General features: G+C 46.2%; 1 protein-coding gene across 1 annotated transcript in view; it reads left to right on the top strand.

The window, feature by feature from the left end:
* The window catches only part of MEGF11 (multiple EGF like domains 11), a 315,816-nt gene that overhangs the window by 144,538 nt on the left and 145,567 nt on the right, over positions 1 to 25,711 (top strand). Inside the window, exon 5 of the mRNA XM_016141015.2 lies at positions 8,291 to 8,383. Coding sequence (XP_015996501.2) covers positions 8,291 to 8,383 — 93 coding nt within the window. The remainder of the gene's footprint in view (positions 1 to 8,290; positions 8,384 to 25,711) is intronic.

Raw genomic sequence — 25,711 nt, 5'->3', positions numbered from 1 at the left:
CCCCTGATTACCAGTCCCAGAGCCCTTTGTGAGCTTCCCCAGGACCCCCATTGGGTAAAAGGGAGACCTGCAGGTCCGCAGGCCACAGACTAGGAAAGTGTTTGGCTCTTAATGTCCTTCCATCTTATCAGCCCTGCAGGTGAAATGCTTTTTTTTTTTTTTTTTTTTAAATTGACTATTCATGTGTTGGAGCCAGATGTGACTGAAGCAATTGAAAGCCAACTAACTCTAGATGTGCTGGGAGTGGGGGCCAGCCCTCGTGTCTCTTTCTGGCTGTGGAGGGGATTCAGGGCTGACAATTATAAAGGAATGAATGATACACATCTGATGAATTGTTTTAGAATTCCCCTTGGTAACTCTCTGACACAGACACATACACCCACATACCCACCACATTCGGTGTGACCTTGGGCTTGGCAGAATCGCTTATGCTAAGTGTGTCACTTTGAATTGGCACTTGGGTCCACTTGGATATAGGTCATTTTATTTCCAAGCAGAATCAAACGACAGCCTGATCTGAGCCTCCTGCCAAGAATGCTAATGGAGGACCGATCAATGTGCTTTGGCATTCTGGGGAAACTGGGTTCAGGGGAGGCTCCAGAGCCATATGCTGTAGAATTCAGGGAGGCTATACCTTCTTTCCCTGGCTTCCAAGCTTGCTTTTGTCCTAGCTGGGTATCGGGCTAGTTGGCCAGAGAGCATGGAAGTTGTCTTTATTTATCTTGACCTTTTCATGTAATTTTTATAGTTCCATTAACAAGTAAGACCATTTGCAAACTGCCGGGCAAAATATATTACCATGAACACCTCAGGGACTTGTGGGTCGTCTTGGGTGGAATGCTAATAGGATTGATGATTAATTTACAGGGCTTACCATGAACGAAGGACAGCAGACTGGGTACCTCAGTCAGGCAAGGGCCAGTGTTGTCTTAACAGTGTGCAGAGGAGACCCCAGGTCTGACCTGACCCCTTTGCTCAATGCCAAGATCCCCATAGTGGGTCCTGGGCTGCTGATGCAGGCTCACCCCTCGCGCAAGGACTGACGCTCTGGCCTTGCATTTGTACCTCAGCACACTTTTGTTTCCATGTCAAGCTCTGTGCCGGCATTTGCAGAAAGGATTCTTCTCAAAATTGGCTCGAATTGGTGAGCCAAAAAAGTCAATCATTGCTGCAGTGGAGCCCTAGACTCCCAGAATTGGAGGGAACATTTGGATCGTGTCATCCAACCCCTTCATTTCACAGGCAGATAAACTGAGACCTGGAAGAGGTGACAAGTCAGTGACAGATCTGGCACTGGAACTTATCTCAGCCTGTGGTCCAGGTAGTGGTGAAGCATGTGGTTAAGAGCAGGCCTTTTAGCATCACAGAGATGTGGGTTTTAATTCTCGGCTTGGCCACTGCGTCAGTTAGGATCCTGGCAAGAAACAGATGGCGTGGTAACTGAGGAGAGATTAATAAAACAGTTATTTATAAGGGCATGGGAGGGGTAAGGGGGACCAATAAGAGATGCTGCAGTATTTGGGACTAGCACCCAAGGAGAACCACTCTACTCCTCGGCCAAAAGGCCTTCCTCTCCCCCTCCACCACCTTGAGTCGGGGGGAGGAGACCATTGCTACCAACCCATGCCCCAGCCTCTGGTATTTGCCATTGGCCGAACACATCCAGAGCCAGAGGGCAAGAAAGTCTGATAGAACAGTCCATGGAAGTCTACCTCTCAGGGCACAGACAAGGGTGGAGAAGGGTAGGGAGAGATCGGAGGGTGCAAATGGAGAAAATCCAGCACATACATTCTAAAGGGGTAAAAACTGGTTCTTAGTCTGTTTATACATAAAGCACAGATATACAAACAGTATATACACAGATATACAGTGTATCTGTGGCAGGTAGCAGAATTTCATGGGAGAGGAAGTGATTAACAACAAAAAAATATTTTAAATGGCTCCTAGTGGGGGGGGGCAGTCATAAAAATGAGATTCCTCACTGTAAGTGGAGTAGTAATAATACCTGCCTCAAGGACATAATGGGGCAATGGATACTTAGTCCTGAGCAAAGAGAAAGAACATCATTTGGTCTCTTTTTCGAGCACCACAGTTACTGTTATCTATTGGGAAAGACACTCACTTGTGACACAAGTGGTCATTAAATCATCCATATTCCTTGTCCCTAGCACCCACCACCACCAGCACCACCACCAGGGCAGGGGGAAAGGACTGAAATAAAGTGCCAAGTGAGCATTTGTTGCTGCTGAAGGTTATGCCCCAGCTTGACAGCTTCTGTCCCTTCAGGTGTGGACCCAGAGGACTACTTTAGAAAGGAGGCCAGCATCACTGGGGATTTTCTAAGCACCTTTTGGGCATTGTTTAACCATCTGGTCTACTGGGGAGTGAGTAAATGACAGAAGAAGAGGAGAAGAGATCCTAGAAGTCCCATAGTCTAATTTTTCACTGTACCAGGAAAGCTCTAGAGCAGGAGGGCCCACACCCTCCTTACAACATCAGATAGTAAATATTTTAGGCTTTGCTGACCAGCAGTCTCTGTAGCAACAAATTGGCTTTGTTCTTGTAGTGCAAAAGCAGCCATGGACACTATGTAAATGGATGGGCCTGGCTGTGCTCCAACAAAACTTTATTTATAGAAATGGGCAGCCAGCAGGATTTAGCCTGAGAGTCATTGTTTGCCTGCCGACCCCTGCCCTCCAGCATTTGTGTAGGTCCTTTGTGCTCCGCTAGAATGTTCCCAGCAATGAGTTGCTCCCCACATACAGAAACAGCCCTTTGAACTGCTGAACTCATTCAGGTGTTAGAAAGTCTTGCCTGTTTAGACTGAAATCTGCCCCCTTGTCGAGTACGCTCCTAGGTCCGTCCCTATGCTGTGTTGGACAGAGTGGCTCCTACTTCTCTTTAGCAGCCTTTCAGCTGACTGTGACTCACTCTCAACTAATACTTCCTTTTTCAGGCTACACAGCCTTCCCCTGCAAGTCCAACCTTCACATAACCCTCACAGGTCACAGTCTACATCCTTTGTATCCTGATCCTTCTCGCTTAGCTTTTCAATATTCCTCGCAAAGCACAGGTACTCAGAAGAGTCACCAACAGCTGCTCATGGAATGTCTATAAGGCATGGCTCATGAGGTGATATGAGGATGTTGAAGATTCTGGATTTACCCTCAAGGAACTCATAGTCTCATTGGAGAGACCACGTGAACCCACTCTAAAGAGGGAAGTGGCAGGAGACCAAGTGTACCCCCAATGGGCCACTCCCTCCAGAGTACCATGGGATTCAGAGGAAGAAGAGGCTTCTGTAGGCTGGGCCAGGCAGGGGGAACTTTGTGCGGGTAGTGGGGTTCTGGTGGGGAAATATTTCACCTTCTATAAATGTGCAAATTTAGGGTGGCTGAGCCCTCCTGGCTTCTTGGTGGAGCTGGGTGACGGAGTCTCTGCCTGGCCTTGGTGACCCAGGACTGGGAACCTAGTGGGACCATTTCAAGTTTCCAGGTGCTTTAAGGTGATATGGTGGAGACAGGGCAGCCCTAGAAGCATCAAGAGAGTCAGCAGTGGAAGGACCCCAAAGGGTGATGTGCTCAAATGCCCTGTCAAGAGAGAGAGAAATAATAGCATCTCATGCTTGTTGAGCTCTTGCTGTGTGCCAAGCACTGGTCTAAGCACTTTAAATGTATTTCATTAAATCTTTGCAACAACCCATGCAGTAGGTACAGTCACATGTCGCTTAACAATGGGGACATGTTTTGAGAAATGCAGTTAGGTGATTTTGTTGTTGTGTAGCCATCATAGAGGGTACTTACAAACATACATGGTGTAGCCTACTGCACACCTTGGCTCTATGATATGATCTATTGCTCCTAGGCTAGAAGCCTGTATAGCATGTTACTGTACTGAATGCTATAGGCAATTATAATATGATGGTATTTGTGTATCTAAACATAGAAAAAGTGCAGTAAAAATACAGTATAAGAGATAAAAAATGGTACGCCTGTGTGGGGCACTTACCAGGAATGGATCTCGCAGGACTGGAAGTTGCTCTGGGTGAGTCAGAGAGTGGTGACTGGACGTGAAAGACCAGGGCACGACTGCACGCTACTGCGGACTTCATAAACACTGCACACTTAGGCTACACTGAATTTATTAAAAAGTTTTTCCTTCAATAATAAATTAACCTTAGTTTTCTATAACTTTTTTACTTTATAAACTTTAGTTTTTTTTAACATTTCAACTCTTTTGTAATAACATTTAGCTTAAAACACAAACACTTTGTACAACTGTACAAATATTTCCTGTCTTTACATCCTTATTCTGTAAGCTTTTTTCTACTTTAAAAATTTTTAACTTTTTTTTTAAACTTTTTTGTTAAAAACTACGGCACAAACACAGACATCAGCCTGGGCCTACACAGGATCAGGCTCATCGGTATTACTGTCTTCCACCTCCACATCTTGTCCCGCTGGATGGTCTTCAGGTGCAGTAACTTGCACAGAGCTGTCATCTCCTATGATAACAATGCCTTCTTCTGGAACACCTCCTGAAGGACTCGCCTCAGGCTTTTCTGAAGAGGTGTCACTGTTTTCAGAAATATGTCCATGGTGGTTTGCATGGTTTTTTTCCCCCAGAGATTTGCTTATAAGCAGATAATGTACCATGAATATTTTTCTCTATTGATGAAAATCTTTCAGTGTTGCAGACCATGTTTTCAAAATTTTTAAGGAGCTTGTCGAAGTTGGCAAAAGCTTCTGCTAAATGCTTCTCTGTATAATCTTATGGGGCCACTGTCATATGTGTAGTCTGTTATTGACTGAAACGTCATTATGTGGTGTACGACTGTACTATTTTCCCTATTATACAGATGAAGAAACTAAGACATGGGAGGTTAAATACTTATTTATTGTCTTGTAATCATAATTGTAACTGGCGGATATGGAATTTAAACTTAGGCCATCACATTATCTACCACCCTGGCGGCTTCTTCAGGGGTGAAGGTGGGGCTGCCTTTCAGCATACCGTTCCCAAACAGGGTTCTGTCATTAGGTCTCTTTAGCCTACCCCATATGTCCAGGACCTCAGTGCAAGGTGAGAGTGTGGGAGGTGGCCTGCGTGTGAAAGATAAGAGGGCTCAGGCACTGAGAGGGCAGTGGTCCAAATTTCTCAGCGGGTCAGGGAAAGGGCCTGGCCCTCAGTCACACAGCCTGTCAGCCCGCCTCTGATTCCCTGTCCACCACAGCAGATGGGTATGCAGCAGCAGAAGGAGGGACTCAACAAAATGCCCCTGTTTAAAGGTACAAGAGCCAGAGAAGAGGGAGGCCAGGGTGGCAGAACCCTAACTCAGCCCTTCCTAAGCATTTGGCTCTCATGGGGGCCTGGGGTCAGAAAGAACTTAAGGGACCTGCATGTTTTAGGAGCGGTCGCTGTGTAAATCCCAGCCCTCTGTGGAGGCGCTGTCTGCTGCAGGGCTACGCTTGGCTCCTGAAGTAGGAGTCAGCCACCCCAGCCCCAGGGAGGGCCGTGGGTTTCACCTCCAGCCCTCCTCGGGAGACTCTCCCTGCAGCACCCCCGTCCCCTCCCCACCAGGTACACAAACACACAGTGGCCCAATTGCCAAATATGGCTATGTGAGCCTCGGGTATTTGCTATCAATATTTCATGCCTCAAACAACACTGTCTAAACAATACCTATGAAATATGAATGGATTGAGGTTTTGACAAGCAAACAGCCCAGGCATAATACCAGGGCAGTGAGGAGGGGAGGGGGATAATGAGGTCTGGAGGGACCACAGGGACAGCAACCACATCCCTGGAGTTAGGCCCAGGGTTTGTGGGTCAGGTCATGGGGAGCCAGTATGCTGGATACAGGGCCGAGCTGGGGTCCCTGGGACTTTGGGGCGGGACCAAGGGAAAAGACAGGGTGGAACTTTCTCGGAGCACCTAGAGGCCCCTCCATTCCCCAGCTAAGGAGAGGGTGCAGGAGGTAGGCCAGTCATCAGGTGTCTAGGGTCAGAAAGGCCAGAGAGAGGCAAGGGTTGGTAGGGCCCTGGTAGGCTTTGTCCTCCCCCCACTCCTCTCTCGAGCTGCTCCAAGCCCCCTGCCCAGCTCCACCCTGTAGGGCAGTCAGTGTGTTAAAGCAGCTCCTGTGGCCTCTCTCTCCAGCTCTCACACTCCTGGGAAGTCAAGTACAGCAGCCCTATTCTATTTCCTCTGGACTCGCTCCTCCAACCCCTAAGCCATCTGGGCAGGAGAGGACGTCTGACCTGGGTGACATGAAGGTCCCATGGTCTTGGGCACCTCTCATCTTCCTCTACTTCCAAAGGCTTCTGTCTTCAGGAGCCTCATCCCCAAACTCCTCGCTGATCAAGACACCACACAATGTCCATGAGGTCCAGGACACATGGGCCTCAGTTTGTTCATGTAATAAAATGAAGGGGTTAAACACGATTTTCTCTGAGGTCTCTTCCAGCCCTAACACTCAGCGAGTTCATGGGTCACTGCCCTCTCCACTGCTGGCAGAATCCCCGGAGATCAAGGTACCGCTCTCTGAGGGCAGAAAACAGGTGAAGGTGTGAGCTAATCTGACAGGCTGATGGGAAAGGTCTGCTGAAAGGTGGATGGGCCCAGCTGAAGAGCATGCTGGGACTTCAGCCTATGGGGGTGAGATGGAAGAAAGAGGGAGCAGCTGAGGCCAGGGCTGGGCGCTGGCAGGGTCCTGCTGTCCGGTGTTTATTGGGAACATTTGTTTGGAAAGTCTAATAGGAGCAGGGGAGCCAGGGCAGCAGGGGTGACTGGCTGGGGTCTTGTTAGTAGCCTGGTAAGCAGCTCATGGTGGTTCTGAGTAGAGCTGATTACTGGAGTTAGGGTCCAGTGGGTTAGCTGGTAGGTCCTGGATACTTCCTAGAGCTCCAAGTGAAGGGTTGTAGAAGTGTTCGGCATAAACTAGAACTCTCCCTGAAAGGCACTTATTCAAATGAATAGGACTCAGGTGCCAGTGCTCCCTCCAGACACACCACATCGTAGGCTTGCAGAGAATGGGCTGACCTCACACCACCCACCAGTGGGGCATCTGAAATGGCTCTTCCGGGTCTACCTTGTCTGGGATCTGGCCAAAGTTAAAGCAACAGCTTCAGGTCAGCACCTGTGTTTGGGAGGGGCCAGAAGACCCTCCACCTACCATAAAATGGACTTTGTTGTCTGACCCGATAGTGCTCTCGCAGTGGGCATTCAGGCTAGGCTGTGGATGTGGAAGCAGGGTGGGTGTTCGGAGGTCATTGGCAGCTCTCACCATTAGGAGCCACCTGCTGCCCCAGGCCAGTGCCAGGCAGATAGAATGGCTCTAGCTGCTTGTCAGAAGAAAGCACTTCATCTAGCTCCCCACTAAGAAGCAGGGTCGATGATAGCTGCTGATTTCCCAAGCTTACAAAATTGGCAAGAGTAGCAATGGCGTTCTTCTCTAATCCTTCACTGATGGATTAGATGGTGGGGCAGATCTCTGAGGAACAAAGATGACCTTGAGAAGATGTGGATGTCAGACGAAGAGAATCATAATTTTCCTTTCTTAAACTACTGCCAATAAGCCCTTTCCATGCTGGAGCAAGTTGATGGGAACTTTGCTGCTGTTGCCTCCCAATTCAGGAGGCTGTAGCATTTGACTGCGTGATAAGAAATTGCCAGGCATTTCTAATTACAATTATCATCATCGTGGATGTCTCTCTTAATTACTTTCTTATAATTAGCTGTTGCCTTTTCCTCAGCATTTGTGTACTTTGCAGATTTGCTGACATTTGAGAACCCCAGAATAGGGACATTTGGGGAGGAGGGCAGAAAGGTGGGGGAAAGGGGAGAGGAACCTGTTCTTTTCAGGGAACTGGACAAATTTCAGGGCCTTTGCAGAAAGAAATTGGAGAAAGCAAATGATGGACATGACAGATAATTTCCTGAGTGAATGGGGAAAGTACAGGAGTGTGGCTTTAGGAGTTGGGCTTTGTGGAGGGTCTCCAAGTGTTAAGCTTCAGAGGAAATATTCTTGAAAAGCCACCAAGGCTGCCATTTTTCAGGCTTGGGTTTCATTTTAGGAAATAAGGCTAGAATCAAGCTTACTCCTGTTGGACACATTTCAGAGTTAATTAAATAACTGAGGTCAGGAGTAGCTTGATTTTCTCCAAAGCTAGTGATGCATTCTGAGCATCCCTGGGCCTCAGGGAGTCGTTATGAAGTGGTTTATGCTCCTTGACCAGATGGTTGGTTTTCACTGTCTGTTCCTGTTCTTTCTCTCTCTCTCCTGGCCCCACAGCCCTGTGTACGGAGGAGTGTGTGCATGGCCGTTGTGTTTCCCCGGACACCTGCCACTGTGAGCCTGGCTGGGGAGGACCTGACTGCTCCAGCGGTGAGTCTGGGGTCTTTGGGGCTTGGGCAGCCCCCTAGCTCTGGCGAGCCTGTGCTGAGTACAGGCTGAATTCTTTGTGTTGGGCTGGGGCTGCCTAGGCAAGTGTGGGTATCAGGGAGGAGGCATACCTGCAGTTTGGTACATGATGGTACTTGGGGTGGAGGGCTTGAGTGGCATGGTGGTAATGGTTTATGGGGTCTGCTGGGGTATTGTGTGTTGTGTGTGGTTTATGGGGAATTGTGGGGTCATCAGTACAACTCTGACTTTTGATGACACACACACCTCTAGATATGGTCTTTGAGGGCTGAAGTGAAATTGAGATGCCACCTAAGGGTACAGCTCCAGAAGTCACTGTTATAAAGGCCTGATCCTCGGCTTTGTTGATCCAAAGGCTCAGTTTTGTGGGTGCTCGCAGAGACTCAGGATTGATTTGTGGGACTGGTAGACACTGGAATGCCTCTGTGTCCCAACAGGAGAACAACTTGCCCACAGGTAGGGGCAAGTCACTGTATTCCTGTATCTCTCTGGGAAAGACTTCCTTATAGGCACAGAGTGAGGTAGATGCTCTTGGGACTGACTAAGTGATCCACAGTGGCACAGGACATCCTCTCTACTGTGGCACTGGCCACCGAGAGGATGGGGTACACCTGGCAGCTGCTTGGAGTGTCTGCCAAGAGCCCAGATGAAGGCAAATCCATCACTGCTGGCTCATTTCCCCTCAATTCTTGCAGATGACCCCTTTCCATTGGCACATCTTGCAATCAATGGTTGGTTAACAACATGATCTTACATGATTTTCAAAGAGGCCTTGATTAGTGTTGAAGCCCATTTTCTTTCTGCTTTGAGCTGGGGTACAGTGTCTTTTTAATTATGACTCGAGTAGATAACTAAGCTGATCCAATAGGGTCTAAGCCCCATTACTGACTCATCTTTGGAAGCCATGGTGCTATAGTGACTACAGTGGCCATGAAAACTTGGGGAGGAATGTTGGGTCTATGACAGCCATATGTAGTCTCGCCCTTTTTCACTCTCTCTGCTCTGATGGGACATCTAGTTTTGCTTCTTTTTTCTAAAGTCCTTACCTGGAAACTCCCTGTTTACCCATTGCATTAGAATATACCAATCAAAACAAGGCTATTGGATATGGTTTTGTTTTGAGCCTGGGTGGTTATCTTGGATTGGGGGTCCAGGATCTGTTTGGATATTCAAGAGACTCTCTTCGATGTGTTGGTGACCGCAGTGGCCTCCTCCTACCATCTGTTTTATTACTTCGAGGTGGGCCATGCTGAGACACAGGGCCAAGGACTCCTCCAGACAACAAAATGTAAACCAAGAGACATGCAAGTTAAAGGAATGTGCTCAACCAGTCTTTCTATGAGCTGCAAGAAACATGTTGGCTGAAATGTTTGAGAGCTTTTCCTCCTTGTCCATATTTTGCTTTGTGTAATTTTGCTTACAATGAATCTTTGATGAAGAACTATCTAACTTGGATTAGGTGAGCTCTGCTGGGACAGATCTGCTTTCTGTTGCTGGATTATAATGTCAAGGGCAGCCTGTTGGAAGTTGAAATAGAGCCTGGGTCCCAGGGGCCCTGAGTGCATATAAATTACCAATCAGTGCCAGCGTATTTGGTGCTCACCATATGCTGGACTGTGTTGGGCAGGGAGGGGTAGGCCCTGGAGGGTCTTTTAGACATGGTCTGTATCTCTCAGGGTTTCCTGTCTAGGTAAAGAAATGGAATGAAGGCAGCACATGACGAATAAGACTAGGTGATTGAGAATAAATCTTACCTCTAGAGTGAGTTTATCAAGCGTGTAGGCAACAGCCTTGTTACCTTACAGTACAAAACTGGGCTATCTAATTTCCTCACCCCCAATTCAGTTATCAGACGTGGTGCTGAACAACCCACAGCTGTTTCCTTAGTAAATCCAACTTCATGGTTGAAAAGCCACCACCCCTGGGTCTACTCAAAGGCATATACTAGTAAACCCACAGGAAATCCTAAAAGATAGGTTCCAAACCTGTTTTGAGGAAGGGCTTCATTGAAGGGAATCTATAGACTCTCACTCTCACAAGCATTCAGAGCATCGAATGTTTAGATGCCCTTCCATGAGCTTTCCAACTTCTGCTTATATGCCCCCACCCTCATTAACAAGGAGGTCACTGACCCCTGTGGACACACATTCTGACTATTGGAAGGCTTTCCCTTCTCTTGAGTGTAAATCTGTCTCTAGCTTCTACCATTTGGTTCTCACTCATGATAAAGGCCAGGGTGGGGTGAGTAACCGACATGACCCTCTTTGCCACTTCTGGAATTTCTACCAAGGAGCTCAGTGGACAAGGCCACAGACTGGGGAAAAATGGTCATCTCAGAGCAATTGATAATAGCCATTGAGGTTACATAAAAGAATCTAGAGTCCCCTTCCATAGATCAGCCCTTCATATATTAGAAGACAGTGATAACTTCTCTCCCCCAAGTTTTTATTCTCCAGCTCCTTTGTTTCTCACATGACATGGTCTGAATTTCCTTCCCCATCTGGTTTTGTTCCATTGGCTGTGACCTTTATTCCTCTTAAACTAGCATTCTGAAATCTGACCACACAACTGCAGGCTCGTATGGAAAATAATAATAGAGATAGGTACTACTTGTTGAATTTTACTGTGTACTAGGCACTTGATCTTCTCGTTTAATCTCTATGGTGTGGGGATTATTATTAGCCCCTTTATAGATGAGAGAGTTGAAACACAAAGAGGTTAAACAGCTTTCAACAGACACACAGCTAATAAATGTTGAAACTGGGACAATTAATTCAGCAAAAACCTAGGTCCCAAACCTAAACACTTCATTTTTATGCTCTTCTTCTTTCTGGGTGCTCAACCTCTGTTAATACAACCTTAGGATGAAAATGATGAGAAAACGTAGTTGCTCACAGGGGAAGGAAAGATATGCTTGAAAGATGTGGCCCCAAAATATTGTTGTGGAGATAGAGGAATCAGCTGAAGTATGCAAATTGTGACTAGATTTACTCCAAGCAGTTTGAGACTTTTAGTTGTTGTGCTATTGGATACCTGTCTGCCTGGGTGTGCTCTGCAATGCCTTAGGGCAGAGGTTCCCCAACGCCTGGGCTGGAGACTGGTACCAGTTTGTGGCTTGTTAGGAACTAGGCCACACAGCAGGAAGTGAGTAGCAGCAAAAGGCATCATCTGTATTTACAGCCGCTCCCCAGCTCTAGCATCACCGCCTCAGCTCCACCTCAGATCATCAGGCATTAGATTCCCATAGGAGCACCGGTCCCTGGTGCCAAAAAGGTTGGGGACTGCTGCCTTAGAGTCTTTGTGGGGCCCGTGCTCATGGAGATGGATGTCCCATTCAGTGCCGTGTGTGTGTCTGGAGATTTCTGAACGGGATTGGAGATTTCTGAATGGAATCTAGCCATAGACATGTCTATACATGTGACACCCTTTCTGGGAAGCTTCGATTTTTGTTTAATTGAAAGCATAATTCTTGTTGTTGCTCTTTTCTGATTCTAAAATTATGCCAGTGTGTGTTAAAAAGGAAATTCAAACTGCACCAAAAGTATAGACCAAAAAGCAAACAAACAAACAAACCCACACACCCAGGGATAATCACTCCTGATGTTTGGGTGTTGTCTTCTGTGTTACTTCTCTACACATTGGTACCAAGCTTTCCAGAGCTAGGTCTGGATACAACTGGTACTATTCTGATCAAATGTATATGCTATTCTGTAACTTGCTTTTATTTATTTGTTTGTTTGTTTATTTATTTTAGGCAAGGCAACCCTTGGTTGACCTCACAGATTGCAAGGACCTCGTCAGCTTACAATCTTTTTTTTTTATGCCTACAAGCACCTGGTCTTCCTAGGTAGTCTCCCATACTAACCAGGCCTGACCCTGCTTACCTGCTTAGCTTCCAAGATCAGACGAGATCGGGCTTGTTCAGGGTGGCATGGCCGTTGATTGTAACTTGCTTTTAAATTCAACTTTATATCATGCATTCATTTCCTTCAATAAACATGACTCTCCCTTTAAATTTTTAATGCCCTTATAGAATTTTATTCTGTGGATCATCAGAAGTATTTAACCAGTCTTGTTGATGGGCATTTAGGTTGTTTCTGATTTTTCAGTATTTGAGGGCCACCATCCTTAATCCAAAGTCGTTGGGGCCTGCTGGTTTCAAAATTTAGATCTTTTTCTAAGTGTAGAATGTATTATATGTGACATATATCCCCAGTGGGTTCTGGACAGAACTCTGAGATGAAATCTAATAATAGTTCTGAAGTGACAATGTCTGATCACATCTAGTGACATATAGAAAATAGGTAATCACAAATTAGTTCCATGTAGATCTTGTCTCTAAATTTTGATCCTGAACTCTAAAAAAGAGTTTCTTTTGGACATTTTAGAGATTTTTGGATTGTGGACACATGAATAAGGAAGGTACTGTGGCCCTGTGTAAAAACACTGCAGTGATTCTTCTTGTGCATATATCTTTGCCCACTTGTCCCAATTTCTTCTTAGGATAAATTCCTGGAAATGGCAAGGAGGCTTATAATGATCCATCATCCTAGCGCCTGCCCCTGCCCTGCCCTTTGTGGCTGCCAAGGGATTTATGACTTTGATAGTTGTGAAGACGATGAATCTAGTAGTGGAGTGTGTGTGTGTGTGGGGGGGGGCACTTTTCATTCTTTTACAGACTTATAACCCCATAACCTAATTTCTTTAAGGCCTTGACTAATTTCTTTCTGCTCTATAAAAAAAAGTGAGGTGATACTGATTTGTTTCGTGGGTAGACACGTCAGCTATTATGGTTAACTCTGAGATGTTAAAACAGACCAATAGGGGGAAATGGAGTGGCTGCATGCTTGATCATAAACCTCCATCCTATATAATAATAAAGAATAAAAGGATGAAATGTCAGTCTACCCTGAATAAAGACGACAGAGTGACTTTTATTAAATTGCACTAATCTCACAAGTGGAGATTAGAAGAAAAGAAGTTTCCCTATATTGAATATCTAGTTTTTTTTTAAGTAATTAAGAATATTAAAGCACTGACAATGATTGAGATAGAAGCATTATTCATAACTTTTATTTCCGCACTGGGCAACGATCCAGTATATTTCATTTATGAAATTTCAGCTGTAAGGAGAAGGACATGAGCCAATTCCTAAATTAAATATGCCCTGTTAACTTTTATAAATATTACTGAAGAATCAACTTGGAAATTTAAGCCTTCATTGTACTATTTAATTATTGTATTTCTCACGTCCTGCTTCTCTGCCTCCTATCCCACGGTGCTTTGAAATTTGGGTTCTGGGCTCTAGAATGGTATTTTAGTTTTGGTCTCAGGCCTCCACAGAAGGGGTGGGTTAGACATAATAGAGAAACCCCCTGCCATTTCCCCACTATCGCTCACATTCTTAGATCCCATTGATCTGGTTTTCTCCATGTGCAGGACAGTAAAAGCTTACTGCACAGTGTCTTATGATCTGTTGAAACTGCTCCCTCTCCCAACCCCCAATGCTGGGCAGGAGGCAAAACTGCAGAGCAGCCCTGAGTAATGAAGGCAGCAGGAACCCAGCTGGGGCACCACCAAGAGTAGCTTCTGCCAAGTAAAACGTGTTCTTATCTTGAATGATGTGTGGGACCCCTGGCTGATTTGGCTGTCAGCTATCCGTGCAGATTAAAATACAACATTTAACAGCTCAGAAATATGCCCACACTCCTAAACTAGTCTGGGATCCATCATTTCCAAACGAAGGTATATGTTTGCCAAATTTTTTCCTGTGTGTGATAAAATAAATGTAACATAAAAATTATCATTTTAACCATTTTAAGTGTATAGTTCTACGGCATTAAGTATATTCATATTGCTGTGCAACCATTATTACCATCTATCTCCAGAACTTATTCATCTTTCTCAAATGAAACTCTAAAACCATTAAACACCAACTCCCCATTCCCCCTTCCCCCATCCATAAGCAACCACCATTGAATTTTTGTCTCTAAGAATTTGACTACTCTAGGTACCACATATAACAAGAATCATACAATATTTATTGTTTTGTGACTGGATTATTTCATTTAGCATAATGTCTTCAAGGTTCATCCATACTGTAGCATGTGTCAGAACTTCCTTGCTTTTTAAGGCTGAAAAATATTCCATTGTGTGTATATACCACATTTTGTTTATCCATTCATCTGTCAATTGATAAACTCGGGTCGCTTGTATGTTTTGACTATTGTCTATTGAATAATTCTGCTGTGAACATGGGTATGCATGTCTTTGCTTTCACTTCTTTTGGATATATACCCAGAGTGGATTGCTAGATCATATGGTTATTCTATGTTTAATTTTTTTCAGGAATTGCCATATTATTTTCCACAGTGGGTGCACCATTTTACATTCCCACTAATAATGTACAGAATTCTAATTTTTCCACATCTTTGTCCATGCTTGTTCATTTTTTTTTTAATTGTCAAACTGATGAGTGAGAAGTGGTATCTTACTGTGGTTTTGATTTGCGTTTTCTTAATGGTTAGTGATATTGATTACCTCTTTAAGTGCTTTATTGGCCATTTGTATATCTTCTTTGGAAAAAAAAAGTCTATCCAAGTCATCTGCCTATTTTTTAAACTGGGTTGTTTTGTTGTTGCTGCTGAGTTGTAGGTATTCTTTATATATTTTGGATATTAAACCTTATCAGATACATAATTTGAAACTATTCCCTTCCATTCGGTGGGTTCTTTTCTTTCTGTTAATAGTGACCTTTGATACACAAAAGTTCTTAATTTTGATAAAGTCCACTTATCTATTTTTTCTTTTGTTGCTTATGTTTTTTGTGTCATATTTAAGAAATTATTGCCAAATCCAATATCACGAAGCTTTTCCCTCGTGTTTTTGTCTAAGAGTTTTATAGTCTAAACTCATGCACTTAGGTCTTTGATCCATTTTGAGTTAATTTTTACATAGGATGTAAGGTACGGGGTCCAACTTCAGTTTTTTATGTGTGGATATCAAGTTTTTTCAGCCCCATTTGTTGAAGAAACTTTTGCTAATGATTCTTGAAGCTATAGAGTTCAAATTTTTCACCATGTAACAGCACATTAGTTACCTGATAAGTAATTTAAACATTGTTTCTTGTATTAAAACAGATACAGATTTATTATAGAACTGAATATAGAACTGACATTTATTTTTTTAAATGTGATAATTTGAGCCTTTGGTGGAACTTTTGGGGCTATGCCATTAGGCGTCCCTGGAGGCTGGGTTATTGTAGGGGTGAAGATTGAGAAGCAGTGGGAAAGGCAGGAAGACCATAACCAGAATTAGATCACCCAGGGCTGGTGACTGTTGGCAGGGATGGTTTAGAGAGGGATTAGGGCTCGAGGCTTTTATCCACCGCATTTTTGGGGACACTGTCTTCCCTGCTGGGCTTTCTGCAGTACCCCCACTATCTGTGCCTTGGCTCCTTGGCAAAGGATTAGCATAGGGCACTGGTCAAGCCCACACTACTTCATCTTGGGTATTATAGGAGCTTTGCATTTTCCCACAGTGTTCAGTGCTGCCCTATAAGAGGTGTGAGTCATACAACCCCCATATCACTGTGGCTTGGGCATCCTGTTTTCCTGCACCTCTCTTCACATATATGAAAGCCTGTATCCACATAGTCCTGGAATGGAGTACTAGGAAGTATGGTCTAGGATCCCAAACCCAAACTTCTGGTTACTGAGGTCTCATGATTTAACTTGAAACCATTGACTCGGGAGCTGGGAGGGACCTTATAAATTGTCTGGTTTACTCCTTTCATGTTACAGATGGGCAAACTGAGGTCCAGAAAAGGGAAAGCACTTGCCTAAAGTTAACCAGGGATGTAGTGGTAGGCTGTAAGTTGATCCTGGGTCTCCTGACTCTCATACCTTTTTCTCCTATCATCTGCTCTGGAAGTTCAGGGCTGGAGTTGTCTTAGAGGCAGATGGGTCTCATTATAGCAAAGCAAACAGGCCAAGCTGTCCTACAAACTTTTGTGCAGATGACCTAAAGGTTCTAGACACTCTTGGTTCCTGTGCCCAGGCCTGAGCAGACAGAGCCATGACTACAGGTCAGGCCAAGGCACTGGGATTAGATTTTCAGAGGGGTCAACGCTGCTATCTTCCTGGCTTGAAAAGTACATCAGAAAAGATTTCCCATCTGGGGTACCCCTGGACACACTTCTCACTGCTGAACATGGAGATGTCACAGTCTGGCAGCACAGGATGTGGGGGCAAAGCAAAGGTCTAGGATGTGGGCCAGGATTCCTGCCTCTGTCCTGGAGTGGCTGAAGGGACTGGAAAGGAGGTGGGCAGGGCCAGACAGGCAAGTGAGCAGACCCGGCCACACAGGTCTGCTGAGAAGAGCCACTGCAAAAACTTTGCCCCAGCATGTTGGGAGCGGAGAAGGGAGTTGGTCAGAAAGAGGTGTGAGGGGGCCTCAGAGTCTGAAGCAGAAGGCGAATGGGGATTCCTACTCCGAGTGTGTGCAGATGCTTCACTTACAGTATCCTATCTAACCTCCTGGCAGCTTGGAGAGGTCATGTGTGTTATCTCCATTTCACATGCAAAGAAATCAAAGCTCAGGGTCGTGGAGTAACTTCTGATATTCACCCAGCTAGCAAATGGTGGGACCAGGAGTAGAACTCAGAACTTGTGTTCTCCCCACAGCTCCATGCTACCTCTAAAGGGATGGAAGTGCTGTGCTGTAACATTTAGGGAAACCAGCTTTGGGTCATGCCTGGGTGACCCTAGCTAAGTCCTGCCCTCTCCGTGAGCCTCAGTTTTCTCATCTGTAAAATGGGAGGGTTAGCGTGGCTATTCCAGATCAAAATCCCGTGATGCTCTGTTTTTGGGAAGTCAAAATCCAGCATTGTGTCTTCTCAGCAAGGGCCCTGGTGACCTTCCGGGAGTGTGGGGGCGAGGGGCAGTTTCCTCTCCCCATGCATGGCCCTCCTGTGATTCTCTGTCTCAGGACTTGGAATAAGAGTAGGGAGGGGGACAGCTATTGGGTGGGGGCAGCCTTATGACTCACATCCTTGCCTCCCCGACGTGGGGGCTTCTGGTGAGCCTTTGGTTGCCTCTTTGGGAGGGGGTGTGCAGAGGAGCATTGTGCCAACCGGGAGGCTGCAGCTCTCTAAGGTTCTTTTTCACTACGCTGAGCCGGCTGTCAAGGTTAAAGCAACTTGAGATGAATCACCACAGTGCAATTATACTTGCGAGTCCACGGTTCCTTGCTTACTGCTCTGGCCAGCCCGCGGCCCTCACAGAAGCGCCACGGCCGCCTTCTGCCGGCATCTGCTGTGCCTGTGGGCCTCCCTGGGAAGGTGGGCTCCACGTCAGCATTGCACACTGGGGTGCAGTCACCATGACGGGGACAGAAGGGAGCTGTGAATGTGGCAGCAAATGCTTGTTCAAGGTCTGTGCATCAGAGAAGTTGCTCTTTACGCTGGAATTCTAATTATGAACAAAAAAAGAATTCAGTAGCCAGGGTCACCAGCCCTGTTAGCTCAATGTTCTCTGCCTCTCGAGTTCCACTTAATGCACGTATTTTGAGCACTTCCCAGAGGCCAACACTGCCAGGGGTCCAGAGCTGAAGAGAGGGAGTAGGGATAAGGAGGGCATAGCTCCCATCCTTGGGGAACTTTAAGCAAAAGCCAGAACCACCAGTATAAAGAGAGGGAGGAAGAAGAGTCTGGGAAGAGAGAAGGCTCTGACTTTTATGGGAAGGGGTACCTGGATGGCTCAGGAAAGCCATCACTGGAGGGCGGAGGAAGGAAGGAACCAGGTGGGTGCTATGACCTTATTTTAGATGAAGAAACTGAAGCACAGAGAGGTTTAGTGATGGCCTGAGGTCCCACAGCTGGTGAACATCAGAGCCGGGTCTCTCTGACTGTTTCCACAGGACATGGGGGAGGGGTATAAGAAATGTGAAAACCAAGTCACTTGTGAGGAGCCCGTGATGGAGGCTGAAAGAGACCTAACCTAGCCCCAGCCTGGGTCCTGGGGCTGCAGGGGAAGAACAGCAAGAAGGCAGAGCTCCTGGCTTCTCTCTCCTCCCACTCTTGGCCATCATCTCCCCCCAGCCCCTGCCTCCCTATTTTTGGGGCACCCCCCAGCCTTGACTATGCCCTAGAAGCCATGAAGAGGTCCTCCCTTACAGAATTTCTTTCTTCCAAAGGTGTCTCCCTGGAGAAATGAGAAATGAGAAAAGAATAGACATTGGGTGTCCTGTCCTGATGGGGGGGCCTAGATCATTGAGGGGATGAGGATGAGCCTGGGCTGGAGGCAGCCTGTGGATACCCCAGAACACAGGACTGAAGGCAGCTGGTCCTCTCACCCTGTCTCTACCCCTGGGTTGGGTCATGGTCCTGTGATGATATCCTCTAGGAAAGGAGGGGAGCCCTTCTGAAAGCCACTTTTCCAGGTCTAAGGGAGGCAGGCCATGGGGGAAGGGAGCATGGGGCCGCTGCTCCTCCAGCTCCTTGAGAGAGGGCAGCCTCCCTAGGCTTCACCCCTCCGTCACCTGCTTTTCAGGCCAGAAGAGATCTTGGGACAGGTTTCATCTGAGCAGGGTCAGGGGTCAGGCAAGGCCCTGGGATGTGTGGCCTATCCGAAAAGTCAAGTTTTTGATCTGAGAAAGCCAGAAATTGGATAGTCTGGAGTCTGTGTGCTGTGTGTTCGAGGAGGCTATTGTAGGGGAGGGGAAGGAGGTACATTCGGCCCAACTCAGCTCCGGCCATCTGCTCCCTGAGAACAAAATTAATAAATAAATGACACACAGGGAGTCTCAAGAACTGGGGAGAGGGAGGAGGGTGGGAGAACCCGCCTAGAATGTGACAAAAGCAGAATAGAGTGGCAGGAGCCAAGTTGGCGTCATCGTGTGGGGCTGGCAGCTGGTGCCGACACCCCTCCCCGGCCCCCCTCGGGCATGAAAAGGACACTGCGCCCCGCCCCCACCCCCACCCGACAAATACACACACGTATGCACATGGCCTATACTTCCAGGGTGGGTGCGTGGGCTGGGTCTCCATGGGAAACTCAGCTCCTTGGAAAAGGGAATCACGAACTGCTCCCACCTGCGCCCCACCAACCTGGAGGACAGCCTGAAACCCTGCATGGTAAGGAGAGGGAGGGAGGTGCAGCCTCCCTGGGGCCAGGAGGGGCCTGCTGATGGCCGGTCCTGCTCTCCGAAACCTGCCCCCGCCCCCAGTCTCCACAGACTTTCAGTTCAGACCAATCAGCCCAGACCTGTTGCGTGCCAGGCACCATGCTAGAGATGGACTCGATGATCTTATTTTATCCTCCTGTTGCCTGTGAGGTGGGGATTATCACCCATTTTGTAGTAGAGGAGGCTGAAGTCCAAGGCTGTTTAGTCATTCTCCAAGGTCACTCAGCTGTTCCGTCACGTGTGCTCGTTTCACTGGGGCATGTTTCTACCAGAATGCCAGGCTGTGGGGGAGGTGACGTCTGAGGCTGAAAATGTGGGAAGTCTGGCCTTTGCTTAGTCTAACTCTACTTAGATTTCTTTCCTAACTCATCCAGCACTTACTATATATACCATTCCATTCATTATTCATTATTATTATCCCCATCTTTCAGATGAGGAAGCTGAGACTCATAGAGGTTAAGTACCTGGCCCAAGGGCACACAACTAGTAAGTGGCAGAGTCAGGATTTGAACACAGACAGTCTTGTTTCTGGAGACCACTCTTGCAACGCTGTATAATACTTCTTTACAGGACTCTCTGCCTTCTCTCTCCAGCCCCTCCCACACTTGGGAGGTAGCTAAAATGGAAACTGGGTCATGTCACTTCCCTGCTCCCCTTTGTCTGCCAGGAAGTACCCCAGTTCTTTGGCCAGGCCTTCAAGGTCCCTCTGCGTCTGATGCCTGCCTAGCTTTCAGCCTCATCTCCCATCGCCATACCCTCACTTCTCTTCCCTTCTCCCAATCCTTCTTCATCTGCTGGGCCATTGCTCTTTTGCTTTCAAAGCCCAGCTCAGATGCCAGCTCTGCTGTGATGCTTTCTAATTCTCACAGACTTTGACTGTATACACATGGCAAGCATGGTCTGCACCCTGGACAATTATCATTTGATTGTGTGTTACCCTCTCAGCCTCGAACCCCTGAGACCATCTCAATAGCAGGATCTAGATCTTACTTGTTTCTGTCACCCAGGGTCCAGCACTGTAGGCACATGGTAGGCACTCAGCACAGTGCCTAGTGGGATCCAATGGATCTGCTTTCCCCTTTAATCATGTTTTTGTTACTCTGCAGGATGCTGTAGTAATAGTGTTTGGACTAGGGAAGTATGTGGGGACTCTGGGTTGGATGCTTGGGAGAATTCACAGCCATGTCCCCTGATCTTCCAAAGCTTCTTGCCTATCATTATTGCCCAGGCACATGCTCCCAGGGATTGTGATGTGAGGCCAGGAGTCAGGTTTGTCTTTCAGAGGAAGTGGAGATCACATCTAGCTGGAAAAAAATAGAAAAGATGCTAAGAAGGCCATGGAACTAGTGCTCAAAGGAGGTTGGGACTTGAAGCTTTAATAATCAGGTGTGGAAAGAGAGGGAATTCTAGGCATACCTACATAAGCAGAGGTACTGAATGGTGAGCAGGTCCATGTGGCTGGAGCAGAGGGTGCCTGGTGAGGAGGAGTGGGAGCCAGGCTGCACCAGTAACCCAGGCCAGGTGGTATGGTGCTTACACCCAAAGCCCAAGGAGCTTGGCCATTACTCCATGGACCTTGAGGAGACCCTAAAGGCTCATTTTGCATCATATAGATCTGCATTGTTTCTTGATCGGGCAACCCCCTGATTATTTCTTTTCCCAAGTAACCTATGATCAGTTATGGGCCTAAGTATGGGAACAGAGGGGATGCTAGGGGCTCTGACTTACCTCTGCAGTCCTGGCTAGTCCCTCTGGGTCACTTGGACCATCCTCTTCTTCCTCTGTTCCTGACTAGGGGTGACCAAAGAACATATGGCAGGCTATCTTGGCATTGCGCGGGAAGCAGATTAAATGGGAGACCACTGTGATTAATGGTTGGTGAATGGATCTAGGCAGGCAGTGACCCACAGAGGCTATGTTGACACCTTTCTGCCTCCCTGGCTAGTGGGATGTCCAGGCAGAGCACCTGGAACTGGATATACTGGCCTCAGGACCTCTGACTCCCAGCCTGCCTCTCAGGGGCAGCCCTGCTCTCTATTTCCGGCCTTCAGACACTACCGTGGTCCCTACCGTGGTCTCAAGGCAAGCAGCAGCTGTCCAACAGTGCTACGGCAGCAGAGGCAGCCCAGAACTGGGGAATCTGTCACTTTCTAATAAGGAAAGCCCATTCTGGCAGTCTGGGTAATAGGCCTCAAATTGAATAATTAATAAAGTTATAAAAATATGTCTACTATATGGCCAGAATAATTCAGCCCAATTAGAAGCAATTATTTCTTGCAGTTTTGCCACTCAGTATTTTTTATGAACAGCTCTAGCAACAAGACGGGATTCCCAGGTTTGTCTGCCTGCTTGAGAGATTCTGTTGAGACCAATCTTTCCCTAATGTTTCATCCAGGTGTGGAATATCCATCTTTCCACCCATCCACCCATGTATCTGTTTATCTAATGATGTATCAATTTATTCATCTGTCCATTCATCTATCCATCACTCCACTCATACCTCCATCCATCTGTCCATCCATTTGTTTATCCATCTATTCATCCATCCATTCATTCAGACATTTCTTGAGCCTCTTCCATGTACCAGTGTACCAGGTCCTGGGCATGTGGAGATGGGTAAGATCCTATCTTGCCTTCAAGGAGTTCCAAGCTCAAGCAAGCAGACCTTTGAGTCATGCAAACTCTCATTCCTATTCCTCTTCAGTGGTCCTGCCAGGTATAATTTTTGTTTTTTATCTTTTTCCATGTATTGTAGGGATATACATGCAGATATTTAGAATTATACCTGGCCTTGAGCTAGGTAATAAGCTCCTTCCTAAGATGATTCAGTGTATTCCCCTACCTTTGAGAGTTTAGGGATATGCTGGCTTTAAAACCAGCTCAGGGGCCCAACTTTTTCATCAGACGAAGATTGGGGATGTGGGATCCAGCTCCACCCTGGCCCTGCCTTCAGTGTGACCTGAACAAGACACTTTTTCTTGGTTTATCTGTAAAGTATGGAGAATCACTATGGCACTGTGAGTTCACAGGGATGGTAAGAGGCTTGAGCCACCTATTAGAGACCTAAGTTTGTTTCCTGGAACATTGGACATAAGTTGAATTCTGAGTTAAATCAACTCATATTTTATACGCACCCTGCAAGAAATCCTTCCATTAAGTCAATGCTCTTTTTGCAGTAAGAATATCTTCCTTCTGATTTCTCTGATGGGACATGGAGACTTAGAGTGGAGCAAAACCATGACTCACAGAGCCCTTGCTATAAGCCCAGCTCTGTGCTGAATGAATCTAATAGTTATCTAATGAGTTACACTATGGTCACCAAACTTTTATTCAGGGCTCTGGAGATGCAGGTAGACCTACATCAGGACTCAGAATTAGCCTCTCTGACATGGGTTCCCTTTTGCCTCATTTTGGATCAGGATGTCAGAATTAGGATAACAAAGTGAAAAGATATTTGCAATGCATATAATCCACAAAGGATTAATACCAGAATATATATTTTTAAAATCCTACAAATCAATGAGGGCAACTGAATTCCAACACTGGCAGAGAATATAAACATGTACTTCACAGAAAAAGGATATTTGGGGATAATAAACATATGGATAAATGCTCACTTCACTGGTAATCAAGGAAATGCAAATTAAAACTAAGAGATGCTGCCATATCACACCTATCAAAGTGGGAAAAACTAATTTCTGGTAACAACAAGTGTTAGTAAGGATGCAAACAAATGGACACTCTCATCTGGAGATAGTGTGAATTGGCAGTACTGTTTTGGGGAGCAATTTGATAATTTCAGTTAAAGCTGAAGGTTATACCAACCCCATAATCCCATGTTTCTCAAACATTTTTATATCACAACCAAGATTAAGAAATACATTTTATGTTGCGTCCCACCACATACATATGCACAGCACACACTGATATTTTAAAATCTCTTCTGTTGAACTTATTTGTGACCCTTTATACTGATTTCATGGTGGTCTTCTGAGTTGCAGCCTAAGGGCTGAAAAACTCTACTCTCTATATCCTCTTCAACATGTACGATCCTGCACCATTGTTTGTAATGTTGAAAAGCTCTGAGTAACCTTGAGGTCCCTCAAGAAGTCAATGGATAAATTGTAATATTTCATACAGTGGAATCTCCACAGCAGTTTAAAGGAATGAACTAGTGCCATACCTGTCCACTTGGATAAATCTCAAAGATATGACGTTAAGTAAAAAAAGCCAGTTGCAGAGGGCTTCCTACATTCCATACAATATCATCTGTGTAAAGTTTAAAAGCATGCAAAATAATGTTACTTATAGGTACATTCAGATGTAGTAAAAATTTAAAAACAGATATAGAAATGATAAACACTAAAGTCAGGCTTAGGTTACCCCTGGGAGAGAAGAGAAAGGCATAGAGAGGAATATACAAGGAGTTTCAGTGATTAAAATAAAAACATCTGTAGCAAAAATGGATACTATTAAGATTTGTTCGATGAATATACTATTTTAATTTTGTCTAAGCTTTACAATATGCTTGAAATATTCCATGTGCCAAAAAAAAAAAAAAAAAAGCCTTTGTCACCTCTTTCTCCTGTCCAGCACCCAAACTCATGTGGTGAAAAAAAAAGTGTTAGTTTGTGCTAAACTTAAGTGTTAATGCTATTTAATTTGGTTTAACAAATGTTTATTGAGCACTTACTATGGGTCTGACAATGCCAGGTGTAAGGTGTAGGCAGGAAGGTGGGGAGGATATTATAGGCAAAAATCTGGAGCTCCGCAAGGGCCCAGGCTGCCACCTATCTCTGCCATAAAACACAGATAACATGTATGCCACAAAGAGGGGCCCAGAGTTCAGAGCCTTTGTCTCCCTAGGAAATTCGAGAAGTCTCCCTGGAGGAGGTGAGGACTGAGATGGGCCTTGAAGGATTAACAGGGATTGGCTGGTTAGAGACTCTGCAAAAGAGATGGTCCATATGGGGACGAAGAAGCAACAGGACAGCTCAGACCTCTGAACTGCAGCACAGCCACTATGATGGTAAAATGTGCCTTTGATTTCAGTGCCCAGCAGGAGATAGACAGATGGAGTGGAGAGGCAGGTCTAATTCATCACGGGGACTTAAGAGAGCTGGGTTCCTGGAGGCTGCAGGAGATTGGAGACAGCCTGTCCACCGCAGAAGGGCACAGCCTCTCAGACAGCCTGCTCCACCACCCATCCTTAGATGAGGGCCCTAGCAGGGAAGACAGGACAAGGTTCTGCTCAAATCCCAAACTTCACATTTATTTTATTAGCTCCCAATAAATTCCTCACCCCAGAGGGCTTGCCATCCATCTCAGGGTGGCCGGGCAGAAGCAGAAGCGGGGGCAAACTACACAGGAGGTGTCTGTCTTAGATTGCTTGGGGCCATGGCCACATGTCTTGCCAGGAGGCAAGCCCCTAAATCGTCCTGACTTGTTCCCCCTCCTAGTAAATCTGAATAGTTTAAAATAACTCCTTCCAACCTTGAGGCTGGTGCCAACTTTGTGTCATCTATCAGCCCTGGCCGATTTCTTATTAAGGTTCTGCTGTTCCCCTGGAAAAGTTGCCACCTTAAATCAAAGGGCCAATAGGGCAAAGGAGAGACAGAAGAGCTGGCGATAGCAAGTCAGGAAGATGAGGTTCTAATTCTACTGCTGGGGCCAGCCAGGTGACCTTTCCAGACCTGGCTCCGCAGCTTGTCTGGGGGTCTAAGGGTATTAGTTATCGGACTCGGCATGGCTCGAAAAGGCTGCCCAGGGAGAACCTCAGAGGTGAGCCCTTTCTTATGGTTTCCCACAAGGCAACAGGGAGAAGGCTCAGGGAAAGTGGACTTACAGCACTGACTGCCTTTACCCGTCATTCATTCACTCACCTATGAGTAGATGTCAGTGGTTTAATCCATTTGTGTGGGATGCCTACTATGTACCTGTTCCAGGTGCTGTGAAGACAGCAGTAAACAAGACAGGGTGTGTGCCTCCATGGAGCTTTCCTTCTAGTGAGAGAGATAGTTCACAAGCACAGAAAGGAACACAGTGATTTCAGATGGTATGAAGAGAATAAAACAGTACTGAATGAGGCAGAGTGGTCAGCAGAGGCCT

Source organism: Rousettus aegyptiacus, unplaced genomic scaffold (assembly GCF_014176215.1).
Source record: "Rousettus aegyptiacus isolate mRouAeg1 unplaced genomic scaffold, mRouAeg1.p scaffold_m13_p_3, whole genome shotgun sequence".
In the NCBI taxonomy this organism is placed as follows: Eukaryota; Metazoa; Chordata; class Mammalia; order Chiroptera; family Pteropodidae; genus Rousettus; species Rousettus aegyptiacus.
This window is presented reverse-complemented; position numbering and strand designations above follow the sequence as displayed.